The following is a 12,363-nucleotide window of genomic DNA, read 5'->3' on the forward strand; positions in this document are numbered from 1 at the left end:
CATACAGTCACTTGGCCATTATTGACTGGGCACTGTGCTACAACAGGTAATGTAGTTAATACCTATGTTGTTCCAGTTGTGATAATTAGAAGAAAATATCTGCTTATAATAATCCCAGAGGAAGAATTTAAATATAAATTTTATCTTCTGCTTAGAAAGCACTCCTTCCACCTGTGTGGGTGAAAAATGGCTTCAGTGAAGTCTAATTCCCATATTTCTTTAGATCAAAAGGTAACACTGACTCACTTGCTTCATTCTTCAAATGTGAACATAAATTAATCCATTTTGCAGAGGGTGCTCAATCATGGGAAATGCTTTTCTGATGTCACTTGAATTATTTTTATGTTGAATTTATTTCATTTGAGTATTGGGATATATCAGTACACCTGAACTCAGAATTTTGCCATCTAGAAAAGTTAATTATCTGTCCAAGCTTTCGGGTATATATGCTATTAAAATGTCTATCATATCTTACAGTATGAAGTAAGCTGATTGCATTTTCTTAATGCAGGGTGAAAACTTTTTTACAGAATGAAAGTTGAATATGTAAACTAAGAAAAGGTAGAAAAAACTTACATCAAAGTAACTGTAAAGACAAATATTCCCACTCTTACAAACTTTCAAGCCTGCTACGCCCTGAAAGCTTTATCAGCTGGCAGGAAAAAGGTTTTGCTGAGGAGTGAAGCACCAGGACTAAACATGAAAAGCCTGGACTGTGTTTTTCAAATAAAGCTTTGTTTTTAGCTTTTTAGCCATAGATTTTATTTTTTTATGTTCCATCAAATTTGCATGAAATTCCAGTTTGCAAGCAGAGCTACCTAAAAGTGCATTGCTAGCATTTGTCTTTTCAGAAGCATAGAAGTGATTTAGTGGAGTGACTGCTATTGACATGGATGGATAATTGTATCTGGGAACTGTCGTCTTTTGACTTTGAACGTAATACCAAATACATTTACTCCAAGGGACAGATTTGATTGTACAGTCTGACAGTCAAAGATGTGCTGTAGCATTTTAATCAAGTTTAGTTCTGGAGCTGGAAATGTTTTATGTTTCCAGTTGTAGCACTTTTCTGGGGACTCCCAGAAAGACCTTGTTTCTGCATGTAAGGACAAGATAACTCCTCAGTGTCCAAAGATATCCCTTCAGTTTAAGAATTTATTCTTCATTAATATAAGTGAGATCCCTGCCTCTTCCTCATGCAAGTGATTTCCTTATGCAAGCAATGGGAAAACAAGTTAAAGACTGAATATCTGAATGACATGAAGTCTTTCGTGTGATAGGATATGTCTTGTTGATTTATGTCATGTAATGGAATACAGTACTGAAATAAATGATCAATCTAGCTGCAACCTATCTAGTACCAGGAGCATTATAGTCACCAGATCACATTCTCCTGGTGTTTTCATAGGCTGAATAGACCTCCAAAGACTTAAGATTTCTTAGCCCCGGTACAATGCTACCATAATGTAACTATGAAGCTCATTGGATTCAAACTCATACCTCTGCATGGCTATGCTGTACTACCATTTTTTGTTATTATCAGTTTCAGAATCAATACGTCAAGGTATTGTGAGCTCATGAAAGAATACAGCACATTGCATAGAATAACCCAACAGCCTTTGGTCTGAATTCAGACAACTTAGTCTTGCATTGCTACCATGCAAGTGAAAAAAGAATTAACTTTTTTTCTTTAGTTTAATCTCCCTAGATGTAAGTTGAAACTCTGCATAGCTGGGCATCTAAAAAATAAAGAACTTACCTTGTTCCAACAGTGGCTTGATTGCCACCTTCTGATATATGGACTCATGCCTGATATTTGTTCATGAACGCCTTGCTGTGGATATTAGCCCTAAGATATTTTAGCTGAGTGTAAAAGTCACATGGTACATTTATGTTCTCTGGTTGATTGAGCTCCAATCTTAGTGGAAAGTCCTGTGTTGTAAAAATGATTAATGTTTCTAGCTATACTTATACTTACGAGCAGCTAAATTCGGAGGAAGTCACTCCCAACCTCAAAGGTAAATGCTGGCAAGAGCATTGCTACTTCAAGTCCTTTACCATGACATTATAAGCTGTGATGTGAGTTGGAATACTCCTACTGCAAACTAGTGTCTCACACACAAAGGTGTTTGATAAACACATTTTCCAGTGTTCTGGCAGGTCTTTCCCAGGTCCTCTGCGCAGGGCTGAATTTTAGTTGGAAATTTAGCCCCAAATGAGGGTTATAAGTGGACCTGCTTGTGCCCAGTTGCAGACCACAATGTATAGAACTTGCTCCTCATCTAAGATGAAAGTATCGGAGCTGCTGCACTGTTTATAAATGAAAGAGTCACACTAAAGCATCTGTGAAGAAAACTAACACTCTTTCTGGACACCCATCATTACTTCTTTTTATTGTTATCATTATTTTCCCTATAATAAGCACCAATTTCTGACACCATGGATGTAGGCTGACTCACTCACACAGGACTAGATAGCAAGTAAATCCACTGACAACAGTAACATAAACCCAACATAAATAAAAGGGAGATCAGATCAAAAATCTAGAGGCAACTGCAGGTGTCAAATAATGGACAGGATATGAATGATGCTATAAATTTCATCACTTCCAAGTCATCACTCTAGGAACAAGAAATATTCATTCTATTCAGTGAAAGAAGAATGAAATGCAAGCTGTTTGTCCAGGACCCTGGTAACTTGCTGTTAATTCTTTGCAATGTTAATCCGTCCTTCAGTTCCTGCCAGCAGTAAAAGCTCTTAACCCATTTTTCTCACTTAACATCAACATGTCTATTTAATCACTTAGCAGAGATGGATTGGTGGATTGTTTATATTTTCATTGTATATTTACGGTTTTAACTGGTGTTATCCCAATAGTTTCCCTGTCAGGCAGGATCTCCTAGATCTCTACCACTGACCTGTACTGCTCAACTGCTCACGCTGTGGATTTTTTCTCAGAGGCCAGCTCTAAGGTTTATTATGTTCGACATTTTTTATTATGTCTATTTTCCTTGCTTGCTTCAGTCTGTTTTAAGATAAACTGTTGAGCTCAAAGTTAGTCTTCCTTGGGATTTTGCCACATCCTTACTCTTTACCAGCTAAAGGTATGATTTCCTGTATATCCTCGACAGTACAAAGATGTATAACTTTGCTTCTTCTGACATGTAGAAAAAATATCCCATGAATATGAGTGGTTTTCAGACTGCCTGTGTGCATACTGTGGTATTTGCTTCTATAGGGCATCTTAGCTGCCAGAGGACAATAGTTAACATTATTTCTTGAAGGTTTTGTTTATGTCTAGGTGTAAGATGTAACTTGAGGGTGATCCTTACTATTTACTGGAGCCATTATGGTGCTGATTTGATGATGAAACAGGGCACAGAAAAGGAATGGAGACAACTGTTGATGGGCTCGGTGCTCCACTCCACAATACCAGTTCCCAATACAGATGCTTACTTAAGCAGGACACTGATGTGACCCTACTGAACAAATTAATGGGCTTTTTTTTAATACAAGGAGGCAAAGATGAAGGAAATGCTGCGAATTCAAGATATCTGGAATAAAGAAGACAAAAGGGGGTTGATCCATCTGTTACAAGAAACACAACTTTATGCTACTTATGGTCCCTGCTTCGATGCACAGTGAGGTCTTCTCTCTGTACGAGATAGCGGTGCCCATGCACCATCGTGCACTCATTTACGCAGTTTCAGCACATTCAACTGTATTAGGTATCAACTAAAATAATCTTCTGTGTGACAGGCTTGACTTTGCAACAGTTTGTGTCTTGTTTACATACCACATTACACCCCAAACTTTATGCAACAGAGATTAATGGATTTCGGGTTTTGGCTTTTTTTGTTTTTCCTCTGTAGAAATGGATCTACTAACTGCAATAATTTTCCTCGCTGCTTTGCTACACCAATCTGATGGACAGGTAGGAGCATTCATCTATTCAAAAGAGTCCTATCTGGGCACATTGTGTAGATAGCTGACGTGGTATAGTCTGGTATAGTGATCTCTAGAGCTTTACAATTCAGGGTTGAAATTATTGTTAAAAGGTTAACATAAGACAATAAAGATGAAGTCTCATTTTTTTCAGATTTTTGTATTAAAATATTTCTTCTGCCTATCAAATTATTCTTCTCTTCACAAGAATAATTTTAAAAATACATTTTCCCCCGAAAATATGAACTGAAGCTATTCTAACATAGTTTATCTAAGTATCAGAAATCTAATCTTCACTTCTCCTTAGAGAGGATTAATCCTATAAAATGTAGATACTTCCAACATAGGCACTTGAATGTGAGCTATTTATCTTAATGAATAAAAAGAAATAAGTACTTCAGGGATGCCAGTCACCTCTTTCTTCAATAAACCTCAGGTGAACTATGTCCTAAGTTGCTTGTTTCCTTTACCTGAGTATAGCAGCAGCCTAAAATAACTGGCTGAGATGTTATTTCTACCACTGTAAATGTCTTAAGATAAACAAGATGTACGGCACCTCTTGGGGTAGGTTCAGTTGCCCAAAGAGAAGTGTCTTAGTGCAGCGTGGGACTCTTCAGCGTATCTGAGCCTTTCATGGGTGGCTGTACAGACAGCTATACCTTTCTGGAGCAGCAGTCTGAGGCTAGGTAGTGCTCCCTGGGCATTTAAAATCGCATTAAGTGCTATTTTAAGCCACTGAGTACAGCCTTTAAAGCCTAGAATTGAGCTCTGAAGGCAAAGGACTGGGATTCATTCATATTACTTGGACATTTCAGAATTCAGTCTCTCTCATTTTATGCTTTTCTCATTGACCATAAAGGCAAACTGAGACGACTTTTAGATATTTATATCTATGGTATAGATATCTAAAATAAAATAAGATTAATCAGTGCCTAGAAAAGAGACCATGACACCAACAGTGGAACTCATCTCACTGACTTAAGCATCAAAGTATTAGTTGTCTAGATCCCTGCCAGCCTCTCTTTACAGAGGAAGGAGAAAGATGTACCTGTAAAGAATGGTTCTTCCAGTCCTAAAAAGGCATTCAGATTTTGTGGGATGAGCTACCTCTGCCCTCTCCAGTAATGACAAGGAGAATGCAGGTGTCTAGCTTAGACTGAGATGTCCATTTTTAGACATAAAGTGGAAAGAATCCTTTCCTGAGGGATGTTTGAGTCTGAAAACTCCAATGTAAGCTTTGTAACTCTTTTTCTCTGCAAGGATTCATGACCTGATGTCACTATATAAGAGACAATCTAAATCATGCATTGCTTTCTTGACCTTAGGTATTTCAGAAGATGGTCTGCAAACAGTCCTAAATTCTGATCCAGCTACACACACTTCCAAAGCTTACAAATAACAAGAGCTAGGGACTTTTATAGTGCACACAAGAGATCAAAGCCAGTCTTCAGATTTTGATCCAGAGCTAAGCTTTCTCGGTGTTTGATGTGGAGGCATCTGAAGGTAGAATTCCTATCTACAAATTTCATTTAGGGCCATATCTCCTAATAAAAAGTGCAGTTCAAATCAAGGAAGGAAGAAAAAAAAATTGTAAGGATAGAACAACCAAGAAAGGAAAGTTGGGAATAACCAAGAAGCTTTACTTTAACAAGCAGCTCATAATTTATCTTGCTTATTAAAATTCTGATAACTGGAACCTTCATTGTTATTGTTTTCCAGGATTTTCACTATGAAAAAATGGGAGTTTCCTCCTTTTCTCATTTTAAGTTTCAAAACCAAAAACAGATCCTTGAGCAACACAATGAAATACGGAGATCTGTGGTTCCCACAGCCAGGAACATGCTGAAGATGGTAAGCTATGCACTGCAACTACCCTGCTTTCTACGTCATTCGCAGAAGATGGTAGCCTTCTAAACAGCCCACACTTAGCGAAGAGACAGGGCAGGAAAGGTGCTCTGGGATTGAGATGAAGAAATCAGAATTTTCTCTCTTAGTTTCTGCAGGCTTCATGGTTAATTTTGCACACCTCGATGCTGCAAGCACTTGTAAAATCATTGCAAAGGTCTCAGGACGGGCCACAAGCACTATTCAAAATCTCTCTTCTAACCAACATACCTTAGCTTCTCTACTTAGCAAAAAACTCAGTTAAGCAACATCGGAAATGTTCCATGTCTCAGGTTATTTGCCTACAGGAGCTACAAACACAGGCTTGCCACAACCACATCTATTTATTGCTGTCAAACGTATGTTAACGTAGCCTGCAGAGTGGATCACAAGTTCTTGCCTTATGTCTGCTCATTGCAATAGACAGCAACTGCCAGCCTTTCCAGGGAAAGTATTTAAACTGGGGATAAGGTACAAAATGCAGTAATGGCTCAAAATGAGTTTTATACCGTTTAGTCCACTGCACCCTGCAATGTTAACTCACAAAGCCAAAAGAAAGTAACAGCATGTTATAAAATTCCTATTCATCAGGGCCGTCTGGAGATCAGGACAGTGTGATACTGTGCAGAATAACCTGCTCTGCAACCTTTAAGAGCTGAAGAAATGTGGTGCCCATGCCCCAGTAGTGTAAACTGGCATGACTCCTCTGCTTTCTGTTGAGGACCATGGGAGCATTCAGTGCACAACGTCCAAATTGCTCCCATTTTTTTTCTTCTCATGGACTGCACTAACATATCTGTTACCTGGATATTTCTTCCTTTGTGTTTTTCAGGTGTGGAGTGAGGAAGCTGCCAAAAATGCTCAGAAATGGGCAAATAAGTGTGGGATGAAAATCAGTCCAAGAGATCAGAGGATCGTTAACGGTACGTGACAAATATGGAGCCTAAGCTGATGGGTTAATGACAATTTGCAGATGATCCCTGTGCATATGAACTAGAAATAAGGATAACTTTTAATCTGTTGTAGAGTATCTTTTTAGGATTATTAAACACAAAAACATCATCTTTGGAACGTGAGAGAGAGGGATGCTGTGAACTTGCCCTATATTTGTACCTTTCTTGAAGTGTCTGCTTTTGGCTCCTGCAGGAAACCGTTGGTATGACTAAGTACAGACATTTTTGTGTAACATTTTGTGGTCATATAAGTATCGGTGACTGAAAGCTCATCAAAATCAGAGTAACATTTCCTGCAGTTTTCATAAGATCAGAAGTACTGTCCACTTCTTAAAATCACAGTGCAAATAGGTTGGCATCGTAGAGATTTTTTTAGGATGTAGCTACAACCCCTCTGTCTTACCTCCCACCCTACAGCTTGCTTCTCTCCTAAGTAATAAAATAGACTTATTTCTATTTCAGGTGTCACCTGTGGTGAGAATGTATTACTATCATCTTACCCAAAAACATGGGCTGAAGCAATTAAAGTCTGGTACAGTCAGTCCTCCAATTTCAAGTATGGATTTGGAGCAACCGCGAAAAATGCCAATATCGAGAACTATACTCAGGTATGAAGAATTGAAACAAACTGCAGTGACACACTAGAATTACAGGAGTACACTTCAGGGAGTCAGGAGATATTTAACGTCAGAAAAAAAAATTATCATTGTCATCAAACCATTATCTATCATTCACACTCTGATCCAAAGATGAACGATAAATCAAAACTTTTTCATCTAATTCTGAGGCAATGGAATCAGTATTTTGGAAGAGCTGTCCAGAAGAGAAATATCATTCTGTAGAAAAAAAAATTCAATACCTTTAATTTAGAAATAAATATTTTCTATATAGGGATTGAAATATCTAATTAAGAATTATCAAAGCAAAATATCTGTGATTAAAATATCTGAATTTAAACTTTCGTGTCCTGCCACAAAATGTTCAAAACCATTTTGAAACTGGTGTACATGTTTAATTCATTTTTCTATTTATTATTTTTGTCAGCTAAACTGTGAATTTAAAAGCTAAATAGACAAAATGAAAAAAAATTATGTTCTAGTTCTGTTATTTTGTGATCTCTTTGATAAGAATTCAGTAAAATATGACTCTGAAATAATGTGTTTATTTTTTATTCTACAGCTAATCTGGTACAACAGTTACCAGATTGGATGTGCAGTTGCCTACTGTAATAAGAACCAGTTCAACTACTTTTATGTTTGCCAATACTGTCCTGCGTACGTACTACCTTTTTAGTCATTTAAGATGCAATAATTATGGATATGTTTTCAAAACCTCCTGCAGTCTATTGGTCATATGTAGGATAAAATGATTACAGTTTATTATTTTAACCATTTATAATTTTAAAAATGCGGGTGTGAATTATGGGTTTAACATCAGGTTAAACAGTAATATTTCTTTTATTTCACATTGAAACAGATATGAGGCAAATTTTAGCATGTGAACAAAGAAAGGCCTATCTCTGTCAGAATCAGGCATCGTGCACAAATCATCCTATAACTTTGACCACAAAAAAGAAAGTTAGATGCAAAGTGAAAGCCAATGGCAAATAAATATTCACAGATGTAAATTGCATATCTGAAACAGCTGCATGTCAGAAGGCATCTGCTGAGGTTATTTCCTTATAAGCCACAATCACTTGAAAGCCATTAGAAAAGCAGACCTAGGAAGCACATAGGGTTGGGGTTTTTTTAACTGATAAAGCTATATAAATGCAAATAATAAATTAATTTTCTTTCTCTAAACCTTAGTGTCCCTCTTATTTAAAATCAAAGTTCTTGTATTCTATGAATATCTGAAACTAAAACATGAGTGGCTATGAAAATAATTTTATCCAAAAACTTCTGGATGCCTTTAAGTGTGATAAATAACATACACTCTTGTTAATGGCTCAGAGTTGCACTTTGATCTTGTTTTGTGTTGTGTTTCTTTCAAATTTCAGAGGAAATAATGCAATGCAAATAGCTACACCTTACAAAAGTGGACCAAAATGTGCAGACTGTCCTGGCCACTGTGACAGAGGACTTTGCAGTAAGTGAATGTATTTTCCTCCTTACAACAACCATTGCATTACCTCAGATAATTTGCTCCTTTGTAGCATTTTACTTTTGCATAGTTACTTCTTGCTAATTTGGACAAAAGATCCTAGAACTGCCTCTTTCATCTACCCCCAGAAATAACAGTCGTTAAATATCCCAGCAAAACAGGCACACCCTTGAGCAGGGCGGTTGGACCAGATGACCTCCAGTGGTCCCTTCCAACCTCAACCATCCTGCGATAGCGGATAAATTGTGTTGCCCTTGAGCAATCGGTGCGTTATCACACCGTCAATCTTCCGCTGCCCTCTTCTGGAAAGCTCAAGACAAAATGTCTTGATGTACGGCTCTAAGGGCACGAACAGATTGTCAGGCTTCACATATCTATATGTACGTGAAGATCTGCATGGGCTCCTGGGTTCTGCAGACTTCCATATGGAGCAAGTCAAAGCATACAAATAGATGGGAACTATAAGATACCACCTTTCTGCCTGCATTCCCTTTTCTGTAATATTCACGCAATTTTAACAGCAGAGTGAATGTACAAAGGCTATACAGACGTGAACATTTGGAATTTTTGGAAAATGCAGAAATATCAGAGCAGGACTTGGTTTTCAATCAATATTTCTTGGTTTTATTTCCATCTCTTGTATTTAGCCAATCCTTGCAAGTATCAAGACGTCTTTGGAAACTGCAGAAATCTGAAAACGTTGTTTAGCTGTAACAATTCATTTGTGAAGGAGAAGTGTCCTGCTACCTGTAGATGCACCACTAAAATCATATAATGTCCTGGCGGATGTCATTATAGCTGCTGTGAGACTTAATTATTAGGAAAGAGTAGAACTCACTGTGAAGTGTATTCACTCTCAGTGCATCGGCTCGGATTGACCTATAGGTAACATCCTTTTCTGAAATCTCACTATTACTTCAGTCTTAAATAAGTCTAGTAGCTCAAAATAACCTCTGATGTTATTTTAGACTTTGTAGAAATCATCCTTAAGCTACTAAGGTGTTACTTTGTGGTTTTCCTTGCAGTGGATCTTCTACTGATTCATTTCTTTTTAATGGGAAACACACTTTTAAAACAATTCTTTTTTTTTTTACAAAATATATTAAATGCCACTTAACTTTCTTCTGTTACCTTTTCTTTGATTATCAATGGAATGTATTCCTGCTAAATAAATACATGATTTACCACCAGTTCACAAACAGAGCTTTTCATTGAAGTTACTTATAATTCAATTTTTTTCATTTGGAAAATTCCTTATGGATATTTCAAGGCTCTCTGATACTGCATGTGAGTGGGGATGAGACAGGAAAAGAAAGACAAGCAAAAAGTGATGCATTTTTTTGTATGGCCAAAATAAGAGGCATAAGTTGAATCTGCCAATTTTACTCTGTGGCCTAAAGACAAAGCTTCTGATACATCTGTGTATGCTGGTGATAAATGATAATTTTTGTCATATGGCACCAACGGTTGAGAAATACAAAGCTTTTTAAAAGCATTCATACAAAGGAAGAGGTATATATATCCCTTCCCATCCTCTTTATGAGTAAGTCCCACACTCGCTTGGAATTCATATTGCAACATGTAGAAAAAAATGCTGCTACAAAAAAGAAATAAAAATATCCTAGTGCCATGCAGAATGCAGTAGCATGTCCCACCGGACCCCCAGGTGCTCCTCAAGGTGGGTGCTGGTCTCCCATAGGTCTTGAGTCACATATACCAGCCCTGAGCAGGACTGATCCCACTTACCACCTTCCCTTCCTATTTTAGACCAGTAAAAATCATTTTCTCCATAGGACTGCAATTCTGGTTAAAAACACAAGAGGGTGAACCATACCGAGACTTTCAGCTGCATCGGTTTTTTGTTTTGCTACCTGTATAAAGAGCTTCTCCTTTTACTGGAAATTAAAATTCTGGGCCTACCCTGGCCTGATTTTAACACTTCCTTGCACAGCATCCAGCTAACACTGGGTGAATAAATAATCACTACACAGAGAAACAGCTTCGTAGAGGTTTCTTCCCCTCCATTGTTTCATCCTGTCTCTGTTAGCCAAATTACTATCATATTAGAGCAATTTATACCATCAAATTAAGGCAATTTGTGGTTTCCAGGATATCAGTGACTAATTCAGGTAGCCTTGATTTTCTACCTGCCTGAAGCTCAGTTTCAACATCATGACTGTGTGCCACCATTCAAGGCTCCTACAACGACAGCAATATTTGTAGAACGTGTAATTCAAACCAAAGCTGGGTGAAAATTTCCTGAGAAATCTATGTTTTCCTCGGAAAACACTATTCTATAAAACCCCAGCTCTCTTACAGGAGGATACATAATTTTGGCAAAACTCTCAGGTGTTTTCTGTAATATTTTCCAAGATTTAATTTCTGCTTACAACCAAGGAGATGGGTGTTAAAACTCCTTCCACGCACACACTTTCTCTTTCCTCCCTCTCTCTCTGGGCCAATGAATATTTAAGGGGGAATGACTTTACTATCAGAGATTTCGGAGAGAGCTCCCTCCCCAGAAAGCCAGCTTTTGTGCTCTGGATATCCAGCTATGATATTTGAGCATGGCAGCAGCAGGAGCTGGAAGAGATCTTCTGCATCACAAAGTGCCACCCTGGAGCATCATGCATCCTGCTGGGCTGCTGCAGGGTATCCAGGCATTAACCTTCCTATTTTCATAGGAGGTTTCAAAAGATTCTGCTTCCCTATTGATGTGGAATAGAAGAAATAGCAGGTGAGATGAAATCCTACCTGGATGATCCTGTTTCTCAGTACAGACTTCAAGGAGAGCTTGGGTCACTCCACTTCGTTGTTCATATCCGTGGGAAGGCTGAGATGCTTCTGGGTATGAGTTTCCCATATACAGGTGAAGTAAAAGCAACATAACATTCACTGAGATCCAGCATGACAAACAACATTTTTCTCCATTCTCTGGCTGTATTTTCACAAATTTGTTTTTTATACTGAGAGTGGTTTCCTTTGTGGTACTAGCAAGTGCCTTTTCGTATGTGCTGAAGTTACATCTACAGAATAGTGCAACTTTTTAGGTGTAGTTAAGGCAAGAAGCTAGTAACACCAAGAATTTCTTCCAATTTCTATCCTGGTTCCAGACATACTCACAAGAAGCACATATGCCGAGAGATGATAAGAGCAACTACTACGGTACAAGTCTAAGTCTTATCTGTGGAGAATGATGTAAGAGCTCTTCAGCAGTTAACTTACATGCAAGGACTTTAAACACAGAGTTTTGAACAAATGTTATGAAGTAACTTTAAGAGTCTTTTACTGCTTCTGAAGAAAGAACATTTTTTATATTTAAAATGCACCAACTGTGTAGTCACGTCATCTAATTTGGCTGTCTGAGAATCAGCCTTTGGGCTAAGCAAAAGGGAATGTCTTTCACTTTCAGTATCACAAAGTCTTGTTCAGAGTCGTGGGCCTAAATCTTCCCTGTTTTTCTCCATCAGCTCTTCCA

The 12,363-nt window shown here is 37.9% G+C and overlaps 1 protein-coding gene and 1 long non-coding RNA gene across 2 annotated transcripts in view; one reads left to right on the forward strand and one right to left on the reverse strand.

Annotated features, from left to right (window-relative positions):
- Positions 1–12,076, reverse strand: part of LOC104322996 (uncharacterized) — a 52,320-nt gene extending 40,244 nt beyond the window's left edge. The window contains exon 1 of the long non-coding RNA XR_011328585.1: positions 11,640–12,076. This is a non-coding gene — a long non-coding RNA (uncharacterized lncRNA). The remainder of the gene's footprint in view (positions 1–11,639) is intronic.
- LOC138689688 (cysteine-rich venom protein DIS2-like) lies at positions 5,618–10,474 on the forward strand. Its single transcript, XM_069805593.1, has 6 exons — positions 5,618–5,796; positions 6,662–6,752; positions 7,245–7,390; positions 7,962–8,056; positions 8,782–8,870; positions 9,533–10,474. The coding sequence occupies exons 1-6, from the start codon at positions 5,683–5,685 to the stop codon at positions 9,658–9,660; spliced, it is 663 nt and encodes a 220-aa protein (XP_069661694.1). The 5' UTR covers positions 5,618–5,682; the 3' UTR covers positions 9,661–10,474.
- Positions 12,077–12,363: the final 287 nt, after the last annotated feature.

This window comes from Haliaeetus albicilla, chromosome 18, assembly GCF_947461875.1.
Source record: "Haliaeetus albicilla chromosome 18, bHalAlb1.1, whole genome shotgun sequence".
Taxonomy (NCBI): Eukaryota; Metazoa; Chordata; class Aves; order Accipitriformes; family Accipitridae; genus Haliaeetus; species Haliaeetus albicilla.

Excerpts from the sequence above, each read along its gene's own strand:
- LOC138689688 (XM_069805593.1), top strand. The coding sequence starts at position 5,683 with ATGGGAGTTTCCTCCTTTTCTCATTTTAAGTTTCAAAACCAAAAACAG. Across the intron at positions 5,797-6,661 it reads CCAGGAACATGCTGAAGATG|GTGTGGAGTGAGGAAGCTGC; the intron begins GTAAGCTATGCA and ends TGTGTTTTTCAG. Across the intron at positions 7,391-7,961 it reads ATATCGAGAACTATACTCAG|CTAATCTGGTACAACAGTTA; the intron begins GTATGAAGAATT and ends TTTATTCTACAG.